This window comes from Carlito syrichta, unplaced genomic scaffold, assembly GCF_000164805.1.
Source record: "Carlito syrichta isolate Samal-C Ts95f unplaced genomic scaffold, Tarsius_syrichta-2.0.1 Scaffold308529, whole genome shotgun sequence".
In the NCBI taxonomy this organism is placed as follows: Eukaryota; Metazoa; Chordata; class Mammalia; order Primates; family Tarsiidae; genus Carlito; species Carlito syrichta.
The window spans coordinates 360833-386155 of NW_007252625.1; the positions used below are offsets into that span (position 1 = coordinate 360833).

Consider the following 25323-nt stretch of genomic DNA (forward strand, 5'->3'; position numbering starts at 1 on the left):
CAACAGTGTAGAAATGTTCCCTTTTTCACCACACCCTCTCCAGCAGCGGTTATTTTTTGAGTTGTTGATAATTGCCATTCTGACTGGAATTAAGTGGTATCTCAGTGTGGTTTTGATTTGCATCTCCTTGATGATTAGTGAGGTTGAGCATTTCTTCATGTGTTTGTTGGCTGCTCGGATGTCTTTTTTTGTGAAGTGTCTGTTCATATCTTTTGCCCAATTTATAATGGGGTTGTTTGGTTTCTTCTTTTCAGTATGTTTGAGTTCCTTGTAGATCCAGGATGTTAAGCCTTTGTCAGACCTAGAGTTGGCAAATACTTTTTCCCAGTCTGTAGGCTGTCTCCCTGCTCTCTTGATGGTTTCTTTGGCTTTGCAGAAGCTTGTCAGTTTAATAAGGTCCCATTTGTCTATCTTCTCTCTTATGACCTGTGGGTTTTGGGTTTTGTACAGGAATTGGATGCCAGTTCCAATTTCCATGAGAGTATTTCCTTGCTTTTCAAAGGTTCTTATGGTTTGAAGTTTTACATTTAGGTCTCTGATCCATTTGGAGTTAACCTTTGTGCATGGGGATAGACAGGGGTCCTGTTTCTATCTTCTGCATGTGGTCAACCAGTTTTCCCAGCACCATTTACTGAATAGGTTCTCCTCCCCCCAGTAGTAGGTGGTGGGGGCTTTGTCGAAGATGAGTTGGTTGAGAAATTGAGGTTTTGCTTCTGGAATCTCAATTCTGTTCCATTGATCGATATGCCTGTTCCTGTACCAATACCAAGCTGTTTTGATGATTGTAGCTTTATAGTAAAGTTTGAAGTCTGGTATTATATTACCACCTACTTTGTTTTTTTTGCTGAGGATTGTTCTGGCTATTCTTGGACGTTTGTGTTTCCATATGAATTTCTGTGTTGTTTTTTTAGGTCTGAGAAGAATGTTGTTGGTAATTTAATGGGTATTGCATTGAATTTGTAGATTGCCTTAGGTAAGATGGACATCTTCACAATGTTGATTCTTCTGATCCATGACCATGGGATATTTTTCCACTTGTTCATGTCAGCTTTGATTTCTTTGAGCAGTGTTTTGTAATTTTCATTGTAAAGGTCTTTCACGTCTCTGGTTAGGAAGATGCCAAGGTATTTCATTGTCTTTTGTACATTTATTTTGTATCCTGAGACTTTGTCAAAGGCCTTTATCAATGTAAGGAGGCTTTTGACAGATTTTCTTGGGTTTTCAAGGTACACAATCATATCTTCTGCATAGAGAGATAACTTGACTTCCTCTTTTCCTATTTGGATACCCCTGATTGCCTTCTCTTCTCTGCTTGCTCGAGCCAGGACTTCCAATACTATGTTGAACAGGAGGGGTGAGAGTGGGCATCCTTGTCTAGTTCCAGTTTTCAGGGGAATTGGTTCCAATTTTTGTCCATTTAGGAGTATGCTGGCAGTGGGTTTCTCGTAGATGGCTTTTACTATTTTGAGGTATGTTCCCCGTATGCCTAGATGTTCGAGGGTTTTTATCAAGAAGGGGTGCTGGATTTTATCAAAAGCTTTATCTGCATCTAATGATGTAATCATGTGGTTTTTGTTTTGACATCTGTTGATGTATTTAATTCCATTTATGGTTTTATGAATGTTGAACCAGCCTTGCATCCCAGGAATGAAGCCTACTTGGTCATGGTGGATGATTTTTGAGATGTATTGCTGAATCCGGTTTGCTAGGATCTTGTTGAGAATTTTAGCATCTATGTTCATCAAAGATATTGGCCTGTAGTTCCCTTTCTTTGTTGGATCTTTACCTGGCTTGGATATCAATGTGATGTTGGCTTTGTAAAATGATTTGGGGAGAGTTCCATCTTTTTCAATCGCCTGGAATACCTTCAGTAGGATTGGTAACAGCTCCTCCTTGAATGTCTTGTAGAATTCTGCTGGAAAGTCATCTGGACCAGGGCTTTATTTTGTAGGAAGTTTTCTTATTACATAGTCGATTTCCTTGATTGTTATTGGTCTATTTAGGGTCTCAATTTCTTCTTGTTCCAACCTAGGTAAGTTGTGTGATGTCAGAAAGTCCTCCATTTCCTTAAGGTTTTCAAGTTTGTTTCCATACAAGTGTACGTAGTAGTCTCTAATGATCTTTTGTATTTCTTCAGGGTTAGATGTGACATCATCTTTTGTGTTTCTGATTGTGCTTATTTGGTTTTTTGCTCATTTTTTCTTGGTCAGTCTAGCTAGGGGACCATCAATCTTGTTTATCCTTTCGAAGAACCAGCTTTTTGTTTCATTGGTTTTTTTGTATTATCTTTTGTCTTCTATGTCCTGAATTTGGGCTTTTATTTTGGTGATCTGGATTCTTCTGCTGAAATTAGGGTTTTTGTGGTCTTGCTTTTCCAGCTTCTTTAGGTGGCTCGTCAGGTTATGAATTTCTGTTCCTTCCATTTTCTTCATGTGTGTTTGTAGGGATATAAATTCCCCTCTTACTACAGCTTTCAGGGCATCCCAGAGATTTTGGTAAGATGTTTCTTCATTTTCATTTGTTTCCAGGTATCTTTTGATCCCTGTTTTGATTTCGTCATTGACCCAGGAGTTTTTTAGCATCATGCTGTTTAGTGTCCATGTCTTTCTGGGTTTGGGGGGACTTTGTTGGTGTCAATACTTATTTTTATTCCACTGTGGTCCAAGAAGGTGTTTGGTAGAATTTCGGTCCTTTTAAATTTGCTCATGCTTGATTTATGCCCGATTATGTGGTCGATCTTAGAATACGTTCCATGTGGTGATGAGTAGAATGTGTATTCTGTGTTCTTTGGATGGAGTGTTCTGTAGGTATCAATTAAGTCCATTTGTTCCAAAGTCACATTGAGGTTCTGGATCTGCTTGCTAATTTTTTGTCCTGATGCAAAGTCTAGGGTTGTGAGTGGGGTATTAAAGTCCCCAGTTATGATAGTGTTAGAGTCAATATCTTTCTTTAGTTTTCCTAGAAATTGCTTTATGAAAGTTGGCGCACCTATGTTGGGTGCATATATGTTTAGGATAGATATTTCTTGTTGATGGATTGAGCCTTTTATCATTATGTAGTGGCCTTCTGTATCTTTTTTGATTTTTAATAGCTGAAGGATATTTTGTCTGAAATTAAGATCAATATTCCTCCTTTCTTTTGTATTCTGTTCACCTGAAAGTTTGTTTCCCATCCTCTTACTTTGAGTCTGTGGGTGTCCTTTCTAGTGAGGTGAGTCTCTTGAAGGCAATAGATTGTTGCCTGATGATATTTTATCCATTTTGCCATTCTATGTCTTTTCAGTGGTTCATTTAGTCCGTTCACATTTAGGCTAATAATTGAAATGCAAGAGTTGATCCCTGTCATAAGGTTATTACAGAGTTGTTCCTGTTTGTTTGTTGTCTTTCTTTGGGTTTTGGAGTTGGTTCATGTGTGTTTTTAATCTTTTGCCCGTACTCTTGTGAAGAATGCTGTTGTTCTTTTTTCTTTTTCTTCTGTGTTCAGTACTTTCTTAAGTGTTTCTTGTAGAGGTGGTCTGGTGGTAGCGTAGGTTCTTAGGGATTGGATGTCTGGAAAAGATTTCAATTCTCCCTCACTAATGAAGCTTAGTTTGGCTGGGTAGGTTATTCTTGGTTGAAATTGTTTCTCTTTTAGAACTTTGAAGAGAGGACTCTAGGCTCTCCTGGCCTGAAGGGTTTCTGTGGATAAATCTGCTGCTATTCTAATTGGTTTTCCCTGGTAGGTAGTCTGGCCTTTTTCTCTTGCTGCCTTTAGGATTTTTCCTTTCATAGCTACTTTGTTTAGGCAAATTATTATGTGTCTGGGAGTTGGTCTTCTCATTTGTTGTCTTGCAGGGGCTCTCTGAATCTCTTGTGTTTGAATTTTTTCATCCTTAATGAGATGAGGGAAGTTTTCTTTAATTATTTCATGAAATGTTTGTTCCAATGTGGCTTCTGTTTCTCTTTCTGCCTCAGGAAGCCCAATTACTCTTAGGTTTGGTCTCTTGAAGTGATCATTCATCTCTTGAAGGTTTTGTTCTGTCTTTTTGAGCTTCTTTTCTATGCTTTTGACAGTTTGGGTTAGTTCTGTATTTTGGTCTTCGAGCTCTGAGATTCCTTCTTCTGCTTGGCTGATTCTGCTTTCCATGCTTATTAGTCTGTTATTCATTTCCATCACAGTATTCTTTACTGCTGTCATTTCTGACATCAGCTCCTTCCTATTTTCCTCTCATCTCTCCTCAATTTTTTAAATTCTCTCCATTAATGTCTTGATGTCTGGGTTTGTTGTATGTAACCAGTCAGTCTGGGGACTCTTCATTGTTTGTGTTCCAGAATCTGTTTTCTCGGTGTCTGGTTTCCCAGGGGTCTGTGTATGACCTATATTCTTCTTTTGGCTTTTCTTCATTTGTGTGGTTTTTCCCCCTCCCTGATTTTTCCTTCCCTCCACATCACCGTCTTCTTTAATTCTGTTATTCAGGGATAAAGGGATTGGTTTTACTTCTGTTTGTTCAATCTCCTATTCTTTATATATGTCCTCTTACTTTGTTCAATTCTGGAGTTGCACTGTAGGTTGGAGGTGGTCCTTTTTGCAGTTTTGAGATTCACTTAAGGGGAGAGCTGTGATTCAAAATCTGTCTGCAGGTCCTGGTATTCGCTGACAGGTGTGTGGATAATGTGGAACCCACTTCCCACTGCCCTGGAATCTGCCCGTGCAGTGGGGCTGTAGGTTTACCCCCGAAATAAAATGTGGTTAGCAGAGGGGAGAGAATGGAGCAGATAGTGGGTTGAAGAGGGGGGTGGAGAGATAGAGGAGTAAGGGGGGAAACAAACGAGTGTGCCAACAAATAGAGAGAGAGGTGTATACTGAAACAGATAAAAACAATAGACCACAGCTACAGATGAACCAACTCTCATACAAAAAATAAAAAAAATAAAAAGAAAACATATAGCGATACTAACATACTAGCTAACCAACCACCTTGTTAGTGTGCTGTTCCTCTATACAAAGATATGGTTTACAGAGAGAAGAAATGAAAAGGAAAAAAGAAAAAAGGGAACAATGCAGTAGGAATAGAATTAAGTCATTAAACTAATAGAATCAATGAAGCACACTCTGAGACATTTCGTTAAGTCCAATGTCCTTTCAGGTCTGATTTCTAGTTTTCTTTTCAAGCTGGTAAATTAGTTTGAAGTTAGGATCAGTTGCCCCTGATATGCTGTGAAGGACAGTTCAGATTAACCTCCGGTCAGCACTTTGGTCTATGTCTTTATCAAGCTTGTTTCTCCCGTTTCGGTGTTGTTACCTTGAATCGCCAGCAGGTGGTGCTATCTCAGCTGCTTGCCCCAGAGGGGTGGGGCCGGACAGGAACAAGATGGCTGCCTGCCTCTGAGCAGGTAACAGGAGCCTTACGCCAGGCCAGCAGGACAGTCTCAGACGCAGGAGAGGTGGCAGTGATCCCAGCAGATCTTCCTTGAAGGGGTTTGGTGTGAATCGCCTCCGGCCCGGGTGGTGTGATGTGCTACCTGTTACAGAGGCCACGGCAGCGGTGGCGACGGCAACGGCGGCAGGGGAAGGGGCTGTGGTGGCAGCGGCAGCGGCACTGTTTGTGCCACAGTAACTGTCCAGACTGTTGCAATGTCCCAGACGTGATAATGGCTGAGCTCTGTATGAAGAGCAGGTTGTGATGTTGGGGTCCCCAGTCCCCCGGTGCGAGAGTCAGAGACCCACTGCTGGTCTCCTTTGCAGAGGGCTTCAGAGACCCGGTTGCCCCATCACCATCTTGCCCGAATTTCCAGTTTTTGCTTTTTAAAAAATCTTATTTTGTGCTCTTTTCTACCTTCTGAAGTTGTATATTCAACTTATTTGTTTTCAGCTCTTCTCTTTTTCAAATATAAGTATTTCTGGCAACAAATCTCCTAAGAACTCTTTCTTTCCATACATTTTAAAATTTAGTTTTTTCTTACATTTAATTTGTATCTTTCAAGTTTTTAATGTCTTTATTAACCTTAACTGACATAGGAATTTCAAGTTTTGAGTTTCCAAGTAGAGATAGATTTGTTATTTTTTAAATTCTAATTTAATTTTTGATGCTCAAGAGATGTGGGCTATATATTCATTTTTGAAATGTGTTGAGACTGGCCTTATTGACTAGGTCAAGTTTTTAATTAACATAGATTTTTTAAAATTAAAAATGCATTTTAAATGAACAGAATCATGTTTTCATCTTTTCTTGAATATGAGGTCCTATATGTGTTCATTAGATCAAACATGTTAATTGTGCTAAAATTTTCTAAATCTCAACCAAATTTTGCCAGCTTGCTCTATTAGTAATCGAGAAAAACATGTTAGATTACAAAGAGAGATTCAAACAGGGAAGAGAGAGATTTTTAAAAAATCAATTTACTTCATGGTTTAGTATTTTATGTTATTTGGTGTTTAAGTTTCAAATTGTTATTGTGTTTCAGATACACTGACTCTCTTTATTGCTAATAGAGATTTGTGCCTGAAAATAAAGTGTTTGTTACATTAAAACAACAAATTCTACTTTGTTTTGGTTAGTACTTGTTTTGTTCATCTTTTCTTATGTGTTACTTTTAGTCTTTAATTTTGTTAATGTATCAGATGAATCTATTACAAACAAGTTATAACTAGAAGTTTTTCTTTTTAATCTAATAAAAAAATCTGTCTTTTACTTAGTGATTTTTAGCTATAATTACTTCTCTATTTGGAATTAATGTCATCCCCTTATTTTTTGCTTGCTATTTGCCTTACCTTTTCAGGTCTCTGCCTCGTAATTACCTGCCTTCTATTGAATTGTTTAGGAGTTAGTTTTTCAAACAGCATTTAATTCTGTGTCTACCATTTTTCAGAGAGTATGATCTCTTTGATCCCTTTATTTTAGCCATTCCATATCACCATGTTTTTGGAATTCTCCTAGCATTGTGCTAGGTTTTAAAATCTAATTTTATAATAATTGCCTTTTGAAAACAAGGTTTAACTCATTTCTGTATCTGATGTTAGTTTAGTACTCTGCCTAGTGTGGGTGTTATTGTGAGCTTATCTCAGTAGGTGTATTTTATTTTCCTCTTAATTGACAAATAATAATTGTGTATATTTATGGGCACAATGCTATGTTATAATACATATATACATTCTGGAATGATTATATCAGACTTGTTAACATATCTACCATCTCACTTACCATTATTTAGCACTGAGAACATTTAAATCTGCTTTTTTAACAATGAAAAAGATACAATATATTATTATCTATAGTCTCCATGCTGTACTAGAACACAAGAACTTATTCTTTCCAGCTGAATTTTGTACTGTTTGACTAGCATCTCTTTATCCTCTGTCTATTCTGCCTCGCAGTATGATGAGGATTCAGAGTTCCCTAGATTTAGAAAGCACCTTTTAATATTGACTTCTGATGTCATTTCATTTGGATTCTAGGAGTTTTCATATAATCTTAGTTGTGTTTTATCATTTCTATGCTTATGGATCTTGTACCATATAGTCTGTGCAAATTCAGACATCATACATGTGCATAGTGACTCTCCTTTTTTATTCTTCCACTCTACTCCCTGGACTGACTTCAAGCTCTTCAGGCTGGTGTGAAACAGTTTTAGGCTTATTCTATTGGAGCTTGCAGGACTTAAAAGCTCCCAGCTTTATGCTGTAGTCTCAGCTTCAGTTCTCTGACTTCAACGATTCATGAAACCATCTTTCACATCACCAGATGGATGTTAGCACCTGTTTCCAGTTCCCTAGGGCCTCCTTTATAAAGCCCAAACCCTTGTGGGAAGTTGTTGTGTACATTCCCTTATGCTTATCTTTTGGCTTTGATTTCTTTTGCCACTTCTGGTATCTGGGAATTACTTTTGTTGCTTGATTTTATTTTGTTCTGTATTTTTTTTTTGAGTTGGAGTCTCACTCTGTCTCCCAGACTGGAGTGCAGTGGCATGCTCCCGGCCACCACAGCCTCGACCTGCTGGGCTCCGGCAATCTTTCCGCCTCAGCCTTCCAAGTAGCTGGAACTACAGGCATATGCTACCAAGCCCGGCTAATTTTTGATTTCATGTGGAGATGAGGTCTCACCAACTTGCCCAGGTGGGTCTCGAACCCACCAGCTCAGGCAATTCACTCACCTCAGCCTCCCAAAATGCAGGATTACAGGCTAAGCCACCAGACCCGGCTGTTGTTCAGTATTAAGAGGAAAATCTGCATCAACTTAGTTGAGCACATTGTGAGAAGTTTTACCAATTTTTCAAAAGCATTACACTTTTAATTTAAAAAAATAAGAAATAGTTTGTATACTTCGGATGTGTTAACAATTCATATAGACATTGATCCTAAACTGGTAAAGGCACTTTTTTTTTCTTCAAATGGTAGAATCTAGAAATTAGAGATTAGAATAACTTGCATTGGGTCTTTTAAGGGAATATGTTAATGAAGTTACTAAATTATTGAATTTACTTTTGAAAACCTCAAATTGCCATGCTTTGACCTTTTGTTCAAGTAAGAAAAGTAAAATAACTTTTACAAACTTCTGAAAGAGATCCCGACAACCTGGTTGCCATCTCTGAACATAATGGAGCAGAGTTTGAAAATTATCCCTCTATATGTGTACTACTGACTTTTCTGTCACTATGGGGGATCATAAGTTCATTTTTTAGCCTTTCTTTCCCTTTCTTCCTACATCCTTTGCTTTCTTCATTTCATCCACAAATTGCTGAAGATAAAAGGTTACATACTCTGAAGTGATGAAGAATTATTCTTGGTTGTAACATCTTCATAACTTAGTCATAACTGATTCATTCTCTACTTTTATATTATAACCCTCTGACTCATTTTTATTTATAATACCTACTCTCTCCACCTTCATGTTTACTTTTGTGCCCTTTTCATATATAACATTAAATAAACTGTTGGTTAGAATATTACTGTCCTAGTTGGAAGAGCAAGACCACCAAAACCCTAAATTCAGCAGAAGAATCCAGATCACCAAAATAAAAGCCCAAATCCAGGACATAGAAGACTAAAAGATAATACAAAATAATCAATAAAACAAAAAGCTTTTTCTTCAAAAGGATAAACAATATCGATGGTCCCATAGCTAGACTGACCACGAAAAAGCCCAAATAAACACAATCAGAAACACAAAAGTTGAAGTCACATCTGGCCCTGAAGAAATACAAAAGATCATTAGAGACTACTATGAATTCTTGTATGGAAACAAACTTAAAAACGTTAAGGAAATGGAGGACTTTCTGACATCACACAACCTGCCTAGGTTGAAACAAGAAGAAATTAAGACCCTAAATAGACCAATAACAATCAGGGAAATTGACTATGTAATAAGAATACTACCTATAAAAAAAAGGCCTGGACCAGATGGCTTTCCAGCAGAATTCTACAAGACATTTAAGGAGGAGCTGATACCAATTCTACTGAAGGTATTCCAGGTGATTGAGAAAGATGGAACTCTTCCCAAATCATTTTATGAAGCTAACATCACATTGATACCCAAGCCAGGTAAAGATCCAACAAAGAAAGAGAAGTACAGGCCAATATCTTTGATGAACATAGATGCTAAAATTCTCAACAAGATCCTAGCAAACCGAATTCAACAACACAACTCAAAAATCATCCATCATGACCAAGTAGGCTTCATCCCGGGTACGCAAGGCTGGTTCAACATTTGTAAAACCATAAATGTAATTAAATACATCAACTGATGTCAAAACAAAAAATACATGATATATCATTAGATGCAGAAAAAGCTTTTGTTAAAATCCAGCACCCCTTCTTGATAAAAACCCTCGAACATCTAGGCATACGGGGAACATACCTCAAAATAGTAAAAGCCATCTACGAGAAACCCACAGCCAGCATACTCCTAAATGGACAAAAATTGGAACCTTTTCCCCTGAAAACTGGATAAGAAAAGGATGCCCACTCTCACCCCTCCTGTTCAATATAGTATTGAAAGTCCTGGCTCGAGCAATCAGAGAAGAGAAGGTAATCAGGGGTATCCAAATAGGAAAAGAGGAAGTCAAGTTATCTCTCTTTGCAGATGACATGATTGTGTACCTTGAAAGCCCAAGAGAATCTGTCAAAAACTTCCTTACACTGATAAAGGACTTTGGCAAAGTCTCAGGGTATAAAATAAATGTGCAAAAGATAATAGCATTTCTATACACCAATAATAAACAAACAGAAACCCAAATAAAAAGCACGATTCCATTCACAATAGCCACAAAAAAAATGAAATACCTTGACATCTTCCTAACCAGAAATGTGAAAGACCTTTACAATGAAAACTGCACAACAGTGCTCAAAGAAATCAAAGATGACACAAACAAGTGGAAAAATATTCCATGCTCATGGATTGGAAGAATCAACATTGTGAAGATGTCCACCCTACCTCAGGCAATCTACAGATTTAATGCAATACCCATCAAATTACCAGCAACATTCTTCTCAGACCTATAAAAAACAACACAGGAATTCATATGGAAATACAAACGACCAAGAATAGCCAGAACAATCCTAAGCAAAAATCCCCCAAAAAACAAAAAACAAAGCAGGAGGTATCACATTACCAGACTTCAAACTTTACTATAAAGCTACAATAATCAAAACAGCTTGGTATTGGTACAGGAACAGGCATAGAGACCAATGGAATAGAATTGAGATTCCAGAAGCAAAACCTCAATTTCTCAACCAACTCATCTTTGACAAAGCCTCCACCACCTACTACTAGGGAGAGGAGAACCTGTTCAGTAAATGGTGCTGAGAAAACTGGCTGACCACATGCAGAAGACTCAAACAAAATCCCTATCTATCCTCATACACAAAAATTAACTCTAAATGGATCAGAGACCTAAATGTAAAACCTCAAACCATAAAAACCTCAGAAAATGCAGGACACACCCTTATGAAAATTGGAACTGGTGTCCAATTCCTGAGCAATACCAGAAACGCACGGGCCTTAAGAGATAAGACAGACAAGTGGGACCTCATTAAACTAACAAGCTTCTGCAAAGCCAAAGAAACCATCAAGAGAGCAGGGAGACAACCTACAGACTGGGAAAAAGTATTTGCCAATTCCAGGTCCGACAAAGGCCTAACATCTTGGATCTGCAAGGAACCCAAACATGCTGAAAAGAAAAAAACAACTCCATTATAAAGTGAACAAAAGATATGATCAGACATTTCTCAAAGGAAGACATCTGAGCAGCCAACAGATATATGAAGAAATGTTCAACCTCCCTAATCATCAAGGAGGTGCAAATCAAAACTACACTGAGATACCACCTAACTCCAGTCAGAATGGCAATTATCAACAACTCAAAAAATAACAGATACTGGAGAGGATGTGGTGAAAAAGGAACACTTCTACACTGCTAGTGAGAGTTTAAACTAGTGCAACCTCTGTGGAAAGCAGTGTGGCAATTCTAAAAGCTCTTAATATCGACCTCCCATATGACCCCACAATCCCCCTACTGGGAATATACCCTGAAGAACTTAAATCACTCTATCAAAAAGATACCTCCACAAGTATGTTTATTGCAGCATTGTTCACAATAGCAAGAACCTGGAAACAACCATGCTGCCCATCAAAAGAGGACTGGATTAAAAAATGTGGTACATATACACGATGGAATACTATGCAGCCATAAAAAAGAACAAAATCATGAATTTCGCAGCAACCTAGATGGAACTAGAGTCTATAATACTGAGTGATCTCTCACAGAAACAAAGATCTGAGTATCACATGTTCTCACTCATATAGTGGACCTTGAACATCTATCATAATACTATAAGAAAAGGACTGACAGTGGCGGGAAACTATAGGGGGGCAGGGAGGGGAAGGGAGGTGGGACTAACGGTAGTGAATATCTGTCTGGGGATGGGGAGACAGCCCTTATCAACAAGGGTGTCTGAACGATGCATATTTGTAAACCTAACCCTTAACTGTACCCCATAATTTTAGAATAAGCTGGGCTCAGTGGCTCAGCCTGTAATCCCAGCACTTTGCGAGGCCGAGGTGAGTGGATTGCCTGAGCCCGTGGATTCGAGACCCACCTGCGCAACCCGGCAAGACCTTATCTCTACAATAAATTAAAAATCAGCCAAATGTGGTAGTGCACACCTGTAGTTCCAGCTACTTGGAAGGCTGAGGCAGAAGGACTGCTGGAGCCCAGCAGATTGAGGCTGCGGTGGCTGGGAGCAGCCACTGCATTCCAATCTGGGTGACAGAGTGAGACTCCAACTCAAAAATAAATAAATAATAAATAAATTTTTTAAAAAAAGAATATCTACTGTCCTTATCAAATAACAGTTCTCTTTTCTTTTCATAGAAATATGCATAGCTCTTGTTTTCAGTTTACTCTCTCTAAGCAGATCCCTTTCTCAACCACAGGACATCTGTAGAACAAGAGACCACTAAAAAAATTAGATGGCAATGGAAACTTTAGGAGTGAGATGGAACTTATTGTATGAGTTCACTTTTTACCTTGGTGAAGCCAAAGTCTAAGGCTTCAAATTCCACTCAAAGCTTGTGAAACTTAAGCTTCAAAATGGGTCTGTTTTGACTTAGTCTGAGTGAAATCCTATAGTTGATAGCTTGTGATAACAGAAGATGGTTTCGGGGCTCTGCTGAGTTCTCTCAGAACATGATTTTAAGATTTTTTTGGAAGACACTTTGCATACCTTTGTGTAGTGTTGAAATAGTGAAGTATCTCTGAACCCATAATGACTTATAAGTAGGGTCTGCTAAATTAGATGCAAGGAAGAGAGCTGTGACTTGCTCTAAGTCATTATGACCTTATTAATTTCTCTAGTTTTGCTCACAGAGGTGACTCATTAAACTAGGTTGTCAAAATTGGATCATCCTCTCATAGAAAAGGTACCCTTCTTTCCTTTCTTTCTTTTTTTTTTTTTTTGTTTGAGTTGGAGTCTCATTCTTTGTTACCCAGGCTGGAGTGCAGTCGCATGCTCACAACCACCAAGCCTCAACCTGCTGGGCTCAGTTGATCCTTCTGCCTTAGCCTTCCAAGTAGCTGGAACTACAGACACGTGCCACTCTGCCCAGCTAGTTTTTGTGATGTATTATAGAGATGAGACCTAACCAAGTTGCCCAGGCTGGTCTTGAACCCCCAGGCTCAGGCAGTCCTTTCACCTCGGCTTCCCCAAAGTGCTGGGATTACAGGCTGAGCCACCATGCCTGGCTGTAACCTTCATTTTCTAACGAAGATTTTTTTTAAAAACTGTGGAAAACACTTCAAAAAAAGATATCTTAAAGAATGTAAAATATATAGTGGATAGCTGAAAACAGAAAATTATCTATTCAAACATCTTCTCTACTGATGAATGTAAACATTGTTAGCTTGAACTTCTGTGGCAATGGGTAAAGTTCAGTCATAGCTTCTTGTTCCCTTCTTAGGCATTTGTTCAAGCTGCCACATCCTCTTCCATTTGACCCACACATAGCTAAAGGTTTTGCGTAGCCCAGATCTCAGTGTTCAGTGTTTTCTCTTCAAAATTATGTCTCTCATCACCTAGTACTTTTCCTGTCCATCCAATCTAAATCATACTTCTCTTTATTCATGTCACATGACTCTTTAAAAATTCTCTGTCCAACCTACATCACCATGTGAAAATTCATTATAATTGTCACTTTAATATATCCTCTCCCCGTAATCCACATATGAATTTGCATGCCTGGTAATTTTTTTGTTGGAGGCTAGTCATTGTGAATTTTATCTTGTTAGGGAGTGGATATTATGTATTTTATTATTTATTCATTTATTTTTTATTTTTAAAATGCAGAGTATTATTGAGGGTCAGGTATACAAGTTACCCTTGTTGATGAGGTGTGTTTCCCATCCCTCCTCTGGTAGTTTCCCACTACTGCCAATCCCTTTCTTATAGTATTGTGGTAATTGCTCAAGATCTGCTTATAAGTGAAAACATGCGGTGCTCAGTTCTTTGATTCTATGATAGATCACTCAGTATTACAGACTCTAAGGCCATCCAAGTTGCTGAGAAGTTCATAGTTTTGTCCTTCTTTATGACTGCATAATATTCTATCGTGTATATGTATCACTTTTTTAAAAAATTCAGTCCTCTTTTGATGGGCAGCATGGCTAGTTCCATGTTTTTGCTATTGTGAATAATGCTGCAATAAACATGTGTGTACAGGTATTATTTTCATAGAGTGATTTGAATTCCTTCAGGTATATTCCCAGTAGGGCAAATGCAGGGTCATATGGAAGGTCAAGTTTTAGATCTTTTGGGAATTACCAAACTGTTTTCCACAGAGATTGTATTAGTTTACACTCCCACCAATAGTATGGAAGTGTTTCACCACATCCTTTCCAACATCTGTTGTTTTTTGAGTTATTGATGATAGCCATCCTACTGGAGTTAGGTGGTACCTCACTGTGGTTTTAATTTGCATTTTACTGAGCATTTTTTCATGTATTTGTAGGCTGCTTGTATGTCTTCTTTTGAGAAGTGTCTATTCATATCTTTTGCCCACTTTTAATAGGGCTGTTTGTTCTTTTCAACACATTTGCATTTCTTGTAGACACTGAATGTTAGGCCTTTCTCAGGTTTACAGTTGGCAAATAATTTTTCCAATTCTGTGGGCTATCTCCCCTGTCTCTTGATGGTTTTGTTTGCTTTGCAGAAACTTTTCGGTTTGATAAGGTCCAACTTATCTACCCTATGTTTTATGGCATGGGCATTTGGGGTTTTGATCAGGAATTGGTTGCCAGTTCCAATTTCCATAAAGGTGTCTCCTGCATTTTCTAAGGTTCTTAAAGTTTGAGGTTTTACATTTAGGTCTTTGATCCATTTATAGTTGATTTTTTGTGTATGGTGATAAGTAGGGGTCATGTATTTTTTAAAAGTATTCTAATTCTGGGAAGGGGTTTAGTTACTTCAATTCTTTTATATCTTGCTTTTAAGAGAGCTAGAGTAGCATTTTGCCTAGAATTAATTTTTCTCACTATTGAGGCAAGATCATTTTTAGTACGTGAGCCAATTTCCCCTGAAATATGAGGATTTTTACTCTGACTTTTGGGCACAGTTATTAACAATATATGATCTCCACACACTATTCCTTCAAATTATTTTGGTTGGTTATTTTCTCAACCTTAGGTAATTTCATCACATACATGACTGACTAATATTCATCCAAATACTCGAGGGAGAGGAACTACAGACTGTGCTCTCTCTGTGTAGCTTCTCCTTTCCAGTACTTTGCCCTGTGAACTCTGCCCACCTTGGCTTTTCCAGATTTTTAGTTGACTTTTTTCAACTCAGCAAACCCACTGAGGTGTACCTGAACTCCACCTAACCCCACCTTCATGTGCCGTGGTTTGAAAACATATAGGCAGCAAGTTCACAAAATTGCAGGGCTTTCCTCACTTATTGTTCCATAAATGACTCAATTATTCAATTGATATATATCAAATGAACAGATTCAGTCTAAATTATTATTGAAAAAGTTACGTTACTTTTGTGAAATTTCCACAATTGACATCATCTGATTTAAATTTCACTAGGCTACATTTCTTCAGCCTTTTGAGCATGGTTAACATCGCAAATAATAGAATTTGTACCTGTTTACATGTGTTTTTGAAGATAGTTTTATTATGCTGTTTATCTTTTCCCAATTATATGGTAATCTCTAGAATATTTTAAAAGAATTATAGTTTTATTATCAGGTAAACACAATTACTTGGATTTATAACACAAATAAAATTGCTTTAGTACTTAGATTGTAATTATTTTAGTTGAATGGAAATTGACTTTTCTAAAATGTTTTTGCATATTAAAAAATTAAAACTATTGTATTTTTGCTTTTTTACTATCAATTTGCTAATTAAATTACTTTAACTGATATAATGCAAAAATAATATTAATGCAACTCCTGTCAAATTATAATTGGTGGATGTAGAAATACTATTTTTCTGTTGTTAACATCAGAATCTATTAGGTAGAAGAAACCTTCTAATTATTCAAGTTTGAAATGTACTTACAGGGAATAAAACAATGATTTAGTTGAAGGAGAAGAACAACCTCATGAGAATTGCTGTATAAAAATGTTGAGAAGAAATAGGAAATAAGGAATCTTATATATTAGTGAGAAATACTTAAAATATGTAGTTTTCTATTAAATGGTCCACAATACAGTTTACTTCCAGATCCCAGCTAGGAAAAGAACTCATAATCGGGAAGCAGATGGAGCAGCAGAAGCTGCTAGAGGCAGAGAATGCTCTTCACAGAGAGTCCAGCACTGTCTGAGGCCAGGTCACCACACAGCACAGCAGGAGTCACTCCAGATACTTGGGATGTCACCAGGCACCTGCAAGTCATCTCAGGTCAAGCACTGTCTACACCACCATCTAAGAAAGATTTGGAATCAGGCGAACTGCTGACTCCCTGTTTTAGAGTGTGCTTCACAGTTAATTCACCAAATCAATATCCTCACACAGAATTCCAATACAACTAAACAAAATCTTTCAAAATTCTCTGTAAATGCATTTGACAAGTGATACACAGATGAAACAATTTAAAAGTATAAAATCCAAGAGTTGCTTTGTAGAAATTTTCCAGTGACTTTTTTGATTAGCATTTCCTAACACCTTAACTGTGATAGATTTAAGATCTCATACAAATTTTTAGTAACTAACTCTTTTAAACATATTCACCAAGTAATCCTACTGGAATATTTTCCCTATCATATACCCGTTCTTCTTGATTTTATGACCTTATTATTCAACACTAACTCTAACTTCCGAAAGAGGGGTCATCTACTTAGAGGATAAAGTGCTTTGACAGGTGGTGAAGGGGATTTAGAACTCCAGACCCCTAAACCATATGAATTAAAATTGGTCTGTATTCATACAGACAGAGCTTTACTTCTGTGATGTTCCTTTTGTGTTGGTGGGCTCAAGGCCAGGAAGTCACATTTTTCTCTGCTTCTAGCAGTGATACAAAATACTTGCCTCTACAAACTAAGCATCATTCTTAAAAATGCACATAAACATCTTAGGCATTTCATTCACATTTGAAAATAGTGAGATTGTGAGTTCTTGTATAGACTGACTAAACAAAAGAAATCTCACATGATATTAAACCTTGGGGAGAAACACACATCAAACTTGACCTTTATGTCAAAAAGCAATTATCTTCCTCAAGTAATAAGACATTTTGATTTTAAATATTTACTCACAGGCACAAGTTCTTGAAAGTCTATCTGGTTTTATTTTTACTCTTCTTTTTAGCATGGCATGACTATACTTCAACTCTTCAAATTGCTGTAGATGTACTTAAGATATACATATAAGTACATTTAAATGTAAATAATTAAGCTAGTTTGAGCCTTTCTAAGTAGACTAGCATATGAAAATATAAATGAGCCAGTCTTTTAAAAATCAGTTTGACCGACCTTCATAGTCAGTGATGGTAAGCCGAGGATTCCCCAGAACAATACTCAGGACATTCACCATAAGGTGGAAGATGGAATACCTTATTGAGTAACAGGCTTACAACAGTGTGAGGACTTCCCATGGCCCGAGGCTAATAGTGTCTAGCCTGAGATTTGTGTACTCACCCCCATCTCATGGCATACTTCTCTCTATTCTCCAACTGTACTGACTCTTTCTAAATTCCTGGAATGTGCCATGCTCTTTCTTGTATATAAATCTATCAGTAATATTCTGTAACACTCCCTCCCCTTTTGTTCACCTGACTAATGCCAACATTACTTTAGATCTCAGACAGTACTTTTTAACATAACCCATCCCTAATTATCCCCCTGCTCTCCCTAGCCCTCCACCTCACATGGCACACACATATATACATACCAGAATAAGCTAAACTCTCAAGTTTTTCTCCCTATAATACTGGTCACTTCTCTTCCTTTAACTTCATAGAGTTTTTAATTCTTACTTAGTGTGCTTTCTCCACAAGGCTATAATGCAGGGGATAGTGTGTCTTATACTCAGTTGCATTCACAGCAGAACATCTGGCAACAGTGGCTGCTAGGTAAATGCAGAAGCAAGGAAGAAAAAAGGGGAAGAAAGAAAGAAAAGAAAGAGAGAGAGGGGGAGGGAGGGAAGGAAGGAAGGAATGAAGAGAGGAAAGAAGGAAGGAAGGAAGGAAGGAAGGAAGGAAGGAAGGAAGGAAGGAAGGAAGGAAGGAAGGAAGGAAAGACCCATGCAATATTACAGAGTCTCTATCCTAGTGGATTTTGAAGCACATAGATATTCTCTGGCCTGCCTGGTTAGACTATATTATACTCAGTCTCTTTAGTTCTGGATCGTGTTAAGTCAGCTGTACCTTCTACTATAACCCTTGAACTGTTGAAAATGAAGCTCATGTGTGGTTCACTGGAAAGATTCTAGAGAGGAACTGCACTGATTATCTCAGCTAAGTGGTGAACACTTTTATCCCAGTTGATCTCAGATAACAAAGGTTGAGCTATGGGAAGTTATTAATTTGGTTCAGTCCTTGCTCCATGAGAAGCAAGCAATAAAACACTTTGTCAGAAACTGCATAGTTATATTTCATAACTTCAGAGCACCACTCTGTGTGGAGAGGAATAAATCTACACCTTGACCAAGATGACTTTAATATTCCCCTTTGCTTTACTAAACTTTAAGACAGGTTTCTTCCTGACTATAAATCCCTTATTTCCCTTTGATTGGAGCATTTACTTTGGAAAACTTGAAATTATAAATTCTTTCTCTTCCCCCTTGAGATTTAATTTTTCTCCTAGCCTCTTGCAAGTTTCATAGCCCAGAAATGTCTTTTTCAAGGACCTAGGAGCCATCTCTTTTAGATTCTGTCATCAAGGATGATGGCAAACCCCTATCTCCCAGTTTCTATGGGAGAGTAAAGGCTTAATTTAGATAAATGACAGGTAGCAAATACAGATGCATAATTATGTAGACCAATACTCCCCCAATAATCCTTGAGAATTTTTCTACTAGTTCTCCCCAGCACTTAAAAACCCTCTCATCTTTTGTTTCAGCAGAGTTGGATTCAATGTCTCTCATCTATTGTAAAAGCCTTGAATAAAGTCTTCTTTTCCCATTTAACTCTTTCTGGGGCAATTTGTCTTTAACATCCTCTTAGACTTGGCTCACCTGTACTCCTGAATTTATTGCAGCTGCATCACTTATAATAGGTGTCAATGTTTTAAAAAATGGCTAAATTTAAAAAATTCTACCCCCCCCCAAATAAAATGTCAGTGAACTCTGGTTTAGTCAGAAGAGGATTCTTTTATTTTTATTCTTTTTATATTTTTATATTATTATTTTCCAGTATTCTTTCCATATTTGGGAGTGAGATTGCTTTTCTTTAATGCTGTTACTTTTAATAGCATTGAAAAATAAGTATCTGTGTACCTCTATGAAATGCAAGCTTGATTAATGCCCCAGGAGCAAAATCTGTGGTTGGCATGTTTGAGAATCATATCAATTTTTTTATCTATATAATGCTACTCATGTCATGGTCTTGATTGAAATATTGAAACTTTGCTGAGCTTTTATTGCAAAAGTCCTGAGGTGCCTAGGCATTATTTTCTTCCTGTTTGAACAGTGACCAATAGGCTTTGTGGTTTAATAGTAAAGAACACTGGACTTAGGAGTCTGATTGCCTGGATCCCCCAGGACTTTAATTGGTTACTGGACATCTTCCTGCTTAGCAAAAGTGAATAGTACAGAATCTGATAACTAGTGAAGACTCAATGAACTTTAGTCGTTCCAACTGGTACTGTCATAATCTTCATCATTATTTCACAACTGTGAAAAACAAACAAAGAAACAAATGGTATAATAAGCTTTCATAATGTTTTACTCTCTACCAAAAAAAAATCATCAATGGGTAGTACTGTTGACTTAAGATACACTTTAGCCTTTGCTGGTTTTCTTTATTCTTAAATAACTCTGAGCTCTATTTGTGAGATATTTGTCTTTCTCTCTCCCTACCCCTATCCCTGCATTTTTTAGTGATGGATGGGCAGACAGAGATGAAGTCATTGAAGGTTATGAGGTGGAAGCCAACGGGGGAATCACGATAAAGCTGCAGTCTCCAGAGGTCAGGTCATTTGATGATTATTACCTGAAACTGAGGCTGGACACTAATACAAGGAATCCCTGGTTCCCTGAGTTCTGGCAACATCGGTTCCAGTGCCGCCTACCGGGACACCTTCTGGAAAATCCCAACTTTAAAAGAATCTGCACAGGTAATGCGTGTTTATAAAATAACAACTCAGAGGTTTGGGTCATCTCCTGCAGATCCATTGCAACCTGTTAAATCAGGCTAGGCAGGAGGAAGGCTAGAAGGTGCCAGGGCTGGAGGTCCAAAGACAAAATTGCCATCCTCTTTTAAAAATTGCTAGAATCAGGTAGAAGTGTATATTACCCCTAAGGATTTATGAAAAGCTGAAAAGATTGCTTTGATCTCAGGTGATAAGAATAGATAACAGAGCAAAGCCAACTGAGAAGTCAGGTATCTAGTATTCAAGCCACAAGGAAGAGATTTTATTGCAAAAATGCCTAGGAGAACTTAGCCAAAGTCATAAGTAAGCAGCATTGGTTAGATCTCTCTCTTTCTCTCTATCTGTATATATGTGTATATAAATATATTTATATACATGTATATATGTATGTATTTATATGTATACTTATGAATACATAAATAGTAGTCAAAAGAAGATGAGATAATGTGAGGTAATGGGTGATTGTGGGTATAGATGCCAAGAAACTACACTCTCATCTGTAAACCAGAATGATGGTTTCCAGATAGACAAATACTCAGCATGCACTGCTCACTGATACCATCCAGGAAGGGCAATGCATTGTTCCAAGTCTTTCAGGGGCTTGGTGAACTTCACAGGGTGCCCTCCCCTCTGGACCATAGCTAGCATAACCAAGACTCCTTAACACCAACTGTTAAAAGTAATGCATAGGAACATTGCTACTCCCTATTCTTTTCCAGTATTTTCTATGCTACAAATATAGACCATCTTTGGTTTTCCATTCAAAGTCAAGTGTTCACACTGGGTTGATAACATAGCATGATGGACTACCCATGATGATGGGTAATGGAATCTACTCATGACTTAATTTGTATTATAGAACAGTGAAGTGGTATGCGCTTCCTGTATCTAGGCTGAGCAGATACTATTTAGAAAGTTCTTGAATCTATTTACTCCTATTATAGCTATATATAAACACATATGCAGGAAAAAATATAGAGTGGTATATAATCCATAACTCTTGACATAGAGGAGCTTATGATCTTGAACAAATCAAAACATCACACACATGAAATGGATAAATGACAATATAAGACAATGGGTTTCTACAAGATAAGGTAAGAAAATGACTAACTATGTAAGATATTTCTATTTTCAAGAATATTCATGTTTTGTTGTTAGAAAACGCTTTAAGATACCAATATATTTAAATGCATATATATATTTGGTACGTTTCAGCAGCATGCACTAGGAAATTACCTGCTATGGTCTTATTTTTCAATCAAGTTTTTCAGAGCTTCCTCAGTGTAGTTTCAAGGGAGACTCAGGAGTATGATCAAGCTGAGAGGCAGGAGGAAGGCTAGGCAGGTGCTAAACAGTTAACTCACTTCTGCCACACAGGAATTTCTACTGATTTCTTTTTCCTCTGAAAATAATATACCCACAGAAAACAAGGACTCCAATGGACCAAAAAATCTACTAGGACAGTCTTCTTATTTTCAAAATAAATATGATAAGGATACACAAAGGCAATATTTTTTCTAGGTTCATAGTTCATGCAATTCATGGCAGCAATGGAATTAGAACCCATACCTCCTAGACATCACAGTGCATGACTACCTTTAGACTTAGCATTTAGTAATATATTACTTCTTATTTTTCTCTAATTGTTTTCTAAGAAATTTTGTTTTCAATCTTAAACTAGTATCTTTGAAGGCAAAGCTTCTTTCTTCCCTCATAGAACCCTGGACAACATTGTTATCTGCAAGCTCAGTCAATTCTTATTAGCTAATTAATCATTTAATGTATATTTTCTTTTCATATAGGCCAATCCTCTTGCCTCGGCCTCTCAAAGTGCTAGGATTAGACTTGAGCCACTGCGTCTGGCCTATATAGGCCATTTTTAAAGAAGAAGTTAAGAACTCATTTAAAAAATAAAATATGTTTCTTTTATTTAAGAAATATTTATTAAGCACCACTTATGTGATTACAACCTTATTAGTGTGTAAGGCTTCATTCATAGGAGATACAAATACAACAGAAAACAAAAGAGAAAAAAACCTATGTTCTCAATAAATGTAAATATATCTCTTAACATTTCAGTGCAAAGAAACCGAAAATAAAAAGTAAGCAAATGCATGTTCATTTAGTTAATCACAAGAGCTATGGAAAAAGTAAAGTGAGAAAGGGTGGGGAGGGAATGATGGGGTGGAGGGAAGGTAATTTTTAAGAATGTCCAGGGCAACACCCTTGGATCCCCTCCCACTGTGAGAGCTTTCCTATCCTCTCAATAAATCCTGCTTTCTCACTAAAAAAAAAAAGTATGTCCAGAGAAAGCTCATCAAAAAGATGATTAAAATTGTGAAAGTGATAAAAGAGTGAACTATGTAAACACTGGGGAAAGGTTTTCCAAGCAGAGGGAACAGCACATGAGAAGAGGCACAAACGTGCCTGGCTTTGTGAGAGAAAAGTAAGGAGTTCAGGGTGGCTGGGGCCAATAAGTACACCGAGTGTAGGAGACACGGTCAGAGTCAGAGAGGCACACAGAGGAGCAGATTTTGCAGGACTTAAGTAGCCATTGTAAGAACTTTGGCTTATTTCTAAGTGAGATGGAAAGGAAGCCTCTGGGAAGTTAGAGCACAGCTGAGATGTGATTGGCCTTGCTTTGTCTGAACAGAATAATTCTTGAAGTGTTTAAGCACTGACAGAAAACTGAAGGCGTCAAGGAGGAAGAGCAGTGAGGAGCCTACAGTGATAATGCAGGTGCGGGTGTTGGATTGGGCATGGCAGTGTCAAGCAAGGTGGAGAGAAGTGGTTTGATGCTGTGGATATTTTGAAAGATAGTTGAGACTCACTGACAGGTTTTTCAAGAACGTCTCTGGTCTGAGCAACTGGAAAGATGGTGTTACCAATGACTGAGATGGGAGGACTATGGGAAAAGCATATTGAGGAAGGAGGACCAAAGGGTTGATTTTGGACAAGTTAAGTTTGAGATGCCTGTTAGTCATCCAACTATAGATGTCACTTTGTCATTGTGTTTTATTAGTACAATTCTGGATATCACTTATTAAACATGTCTGGATTTTTTAATGTAAGGATTGCTAGGTAAATATCTTATGACCCGAGGGAGCTCTCAAAGCAAGTTAAAACTCTGCAACCTTGTACAGTAATATTTTGGGGTTTTAATTGTCACAGTACATAACATGTCAACTTGGTTAATGTTCACAACAGAAAGTGATAGTTTGCAAATCATGAGCTACTCTTATGTTTAACCTGAAAGCTATTTTTAAGAACTTATGTGATTACAACTTAATAAACATGCTTATATTTGCATTTTATTCTGGAGTTCAGAAAATATTTCTCTTTGTTTTTAGTTGCAAGGAAGGTGGAGGGCTTATTTAACTTTTCCATTTGTAACTAATTTATAAAGCTTATTTCTGCTGCAGAAATCTTAGAATTTTATCTTTAGCAGTGTTTATCTGTATCACCTATGTATGCATACATTCATGTGATCCTTTCTGGTTCTTCAGCTTTAATCTATGCATTTCTGTGAAATTGACTTCAATGTTATTGAAGAACAAAATAAACTTTCACTTTATGTATTACTCTTATCCATTTCAGATGCTTGAATGTCAAATGAATTCCATAGTCATTTAAAAATAATTTTTGTTTTAAAAATGTGGAGTACAATTCAGGGTTAAGTATACAAATGTTCATTATGCAGGTACCCTTGTTGATGATGTGTGCTCCTCCCCCCCACTACTGCCAATCTCGCCCCCACCCCCAGCAGTTTCCCACTACTGCCAACCCCTTTCTTATAGTATTATGAAAATTGTTCAAGGTCTGCTTATGAGTGAGAACATGTGTACTCAGTTTTTTGTTTCTATGATAGATCACTCAGTATTATAGACTGAGTTCATCCAGGTTGCTGCAAAGTTCACAATTTTGTCCTTCTTTATGGCAGTGTCATATTCCATCGTGTATATGTACCACATTTTTTAAATCCAGTCCTCTTTCAATGGGCAGCACAATTGGTTCCATGTTTTTGCTATTATGAATAATGCTGCAATAAACATGCATGTGCAGGTATCCTTTTCATAGAGTGATTTGAGTTTTTCTGGATATATTTTCAGTAGGGGAATTGCAGCGTCATATGGAAACTCAATTTTTAGATCTTTTAGGAATCACCAAAGTGTTTTCCACAGAGGTTGTACTAATTTACACTCCTACCGACAACATAGAAAGGTTCCTTTTTCGCTGTATCCTCTCCAGCATCTGTTGTTTTTTGGGTTATTGATGATTGCCATCCTGACTAGAGTTAGGTGGTATCTCAGTGTGGTTTTAATTTGCATTTCTTTGGTGACTAGTGAGGTTGAGCATTTTTTTCATGTATTTGCTGGCTGCTGGTATGTCTTCTTTTGAGAGGTGTCTATTCATATCTTTTGCCTACTTGGTCATGGGGCTGTTTTTTTTTTTCTTTTTGGCACATTTGAATTCCTTGTAGATCCTAGATATCAGTCCTTTGTTATATATATAGTTGGCAAATATTTTTTCCCAGTCTGTGGGCTGTCTCCCCTCTCTCGATGGTTTCCTTGGCTTTGCAGGAGCTTGTCAGTTTGAGGAGGTCCCACTTGTCTATCTTTTATCTCTTATGGCTTGGGCAGTTGGAGTATTGATCAGGAATTGATTGCCAGTTCTAATTTCCATAAGGGTGTCTCCTGTGTTTTCTAAGATTCTTATAGTTTGAGGTTTTACATTTAGGTCTTTGATCCATTTAGAGTTGATTTTCGCATATGGTAATAGGTAGTGATCTTGTTTTTATCTTCTGTATGTGGTCCACCAGTTTTCCCAGTACTGTTTACTGAGTAGGTTCTCCTCTGTCCTGTGGTTTATGGTGGAAGCTTTGTCAAAGATGAGTTGGTTGAGAAATTGAGATTTTGCTTCTGTGATCTCTATCCTGTTCCATTGGTCTCTATGCCTGTTCTTGTACCAATATCGGGCTGTTTTGATTATTGTTGCTTTATAATTAAGTTTAAAGTCTGAGAGTGTGATACCTC

General features: G+C 37.5%; 1 protein-coding gene across 1 annotated transcript in view; it reads left to right on the forward strand.

Moving 5' to 3' along the window:
- Positions 1–25323, forward strand: part of LOC103267911 (metabotropic glutamate receptor 1) — a 353912-nt gene that overhangs the window by 291763 nt on the left and 36826 nt on the right. The window contains exon 3 of the mRNA XM_008065480.2: positions 20016–20251. Coding sequence (XP_008063671.1) covers positions 20016–20251 — 236 coding nt within the window. The remainder of the gene's footprint in view (positions 1–20015; positions 20252–25323) is intronic.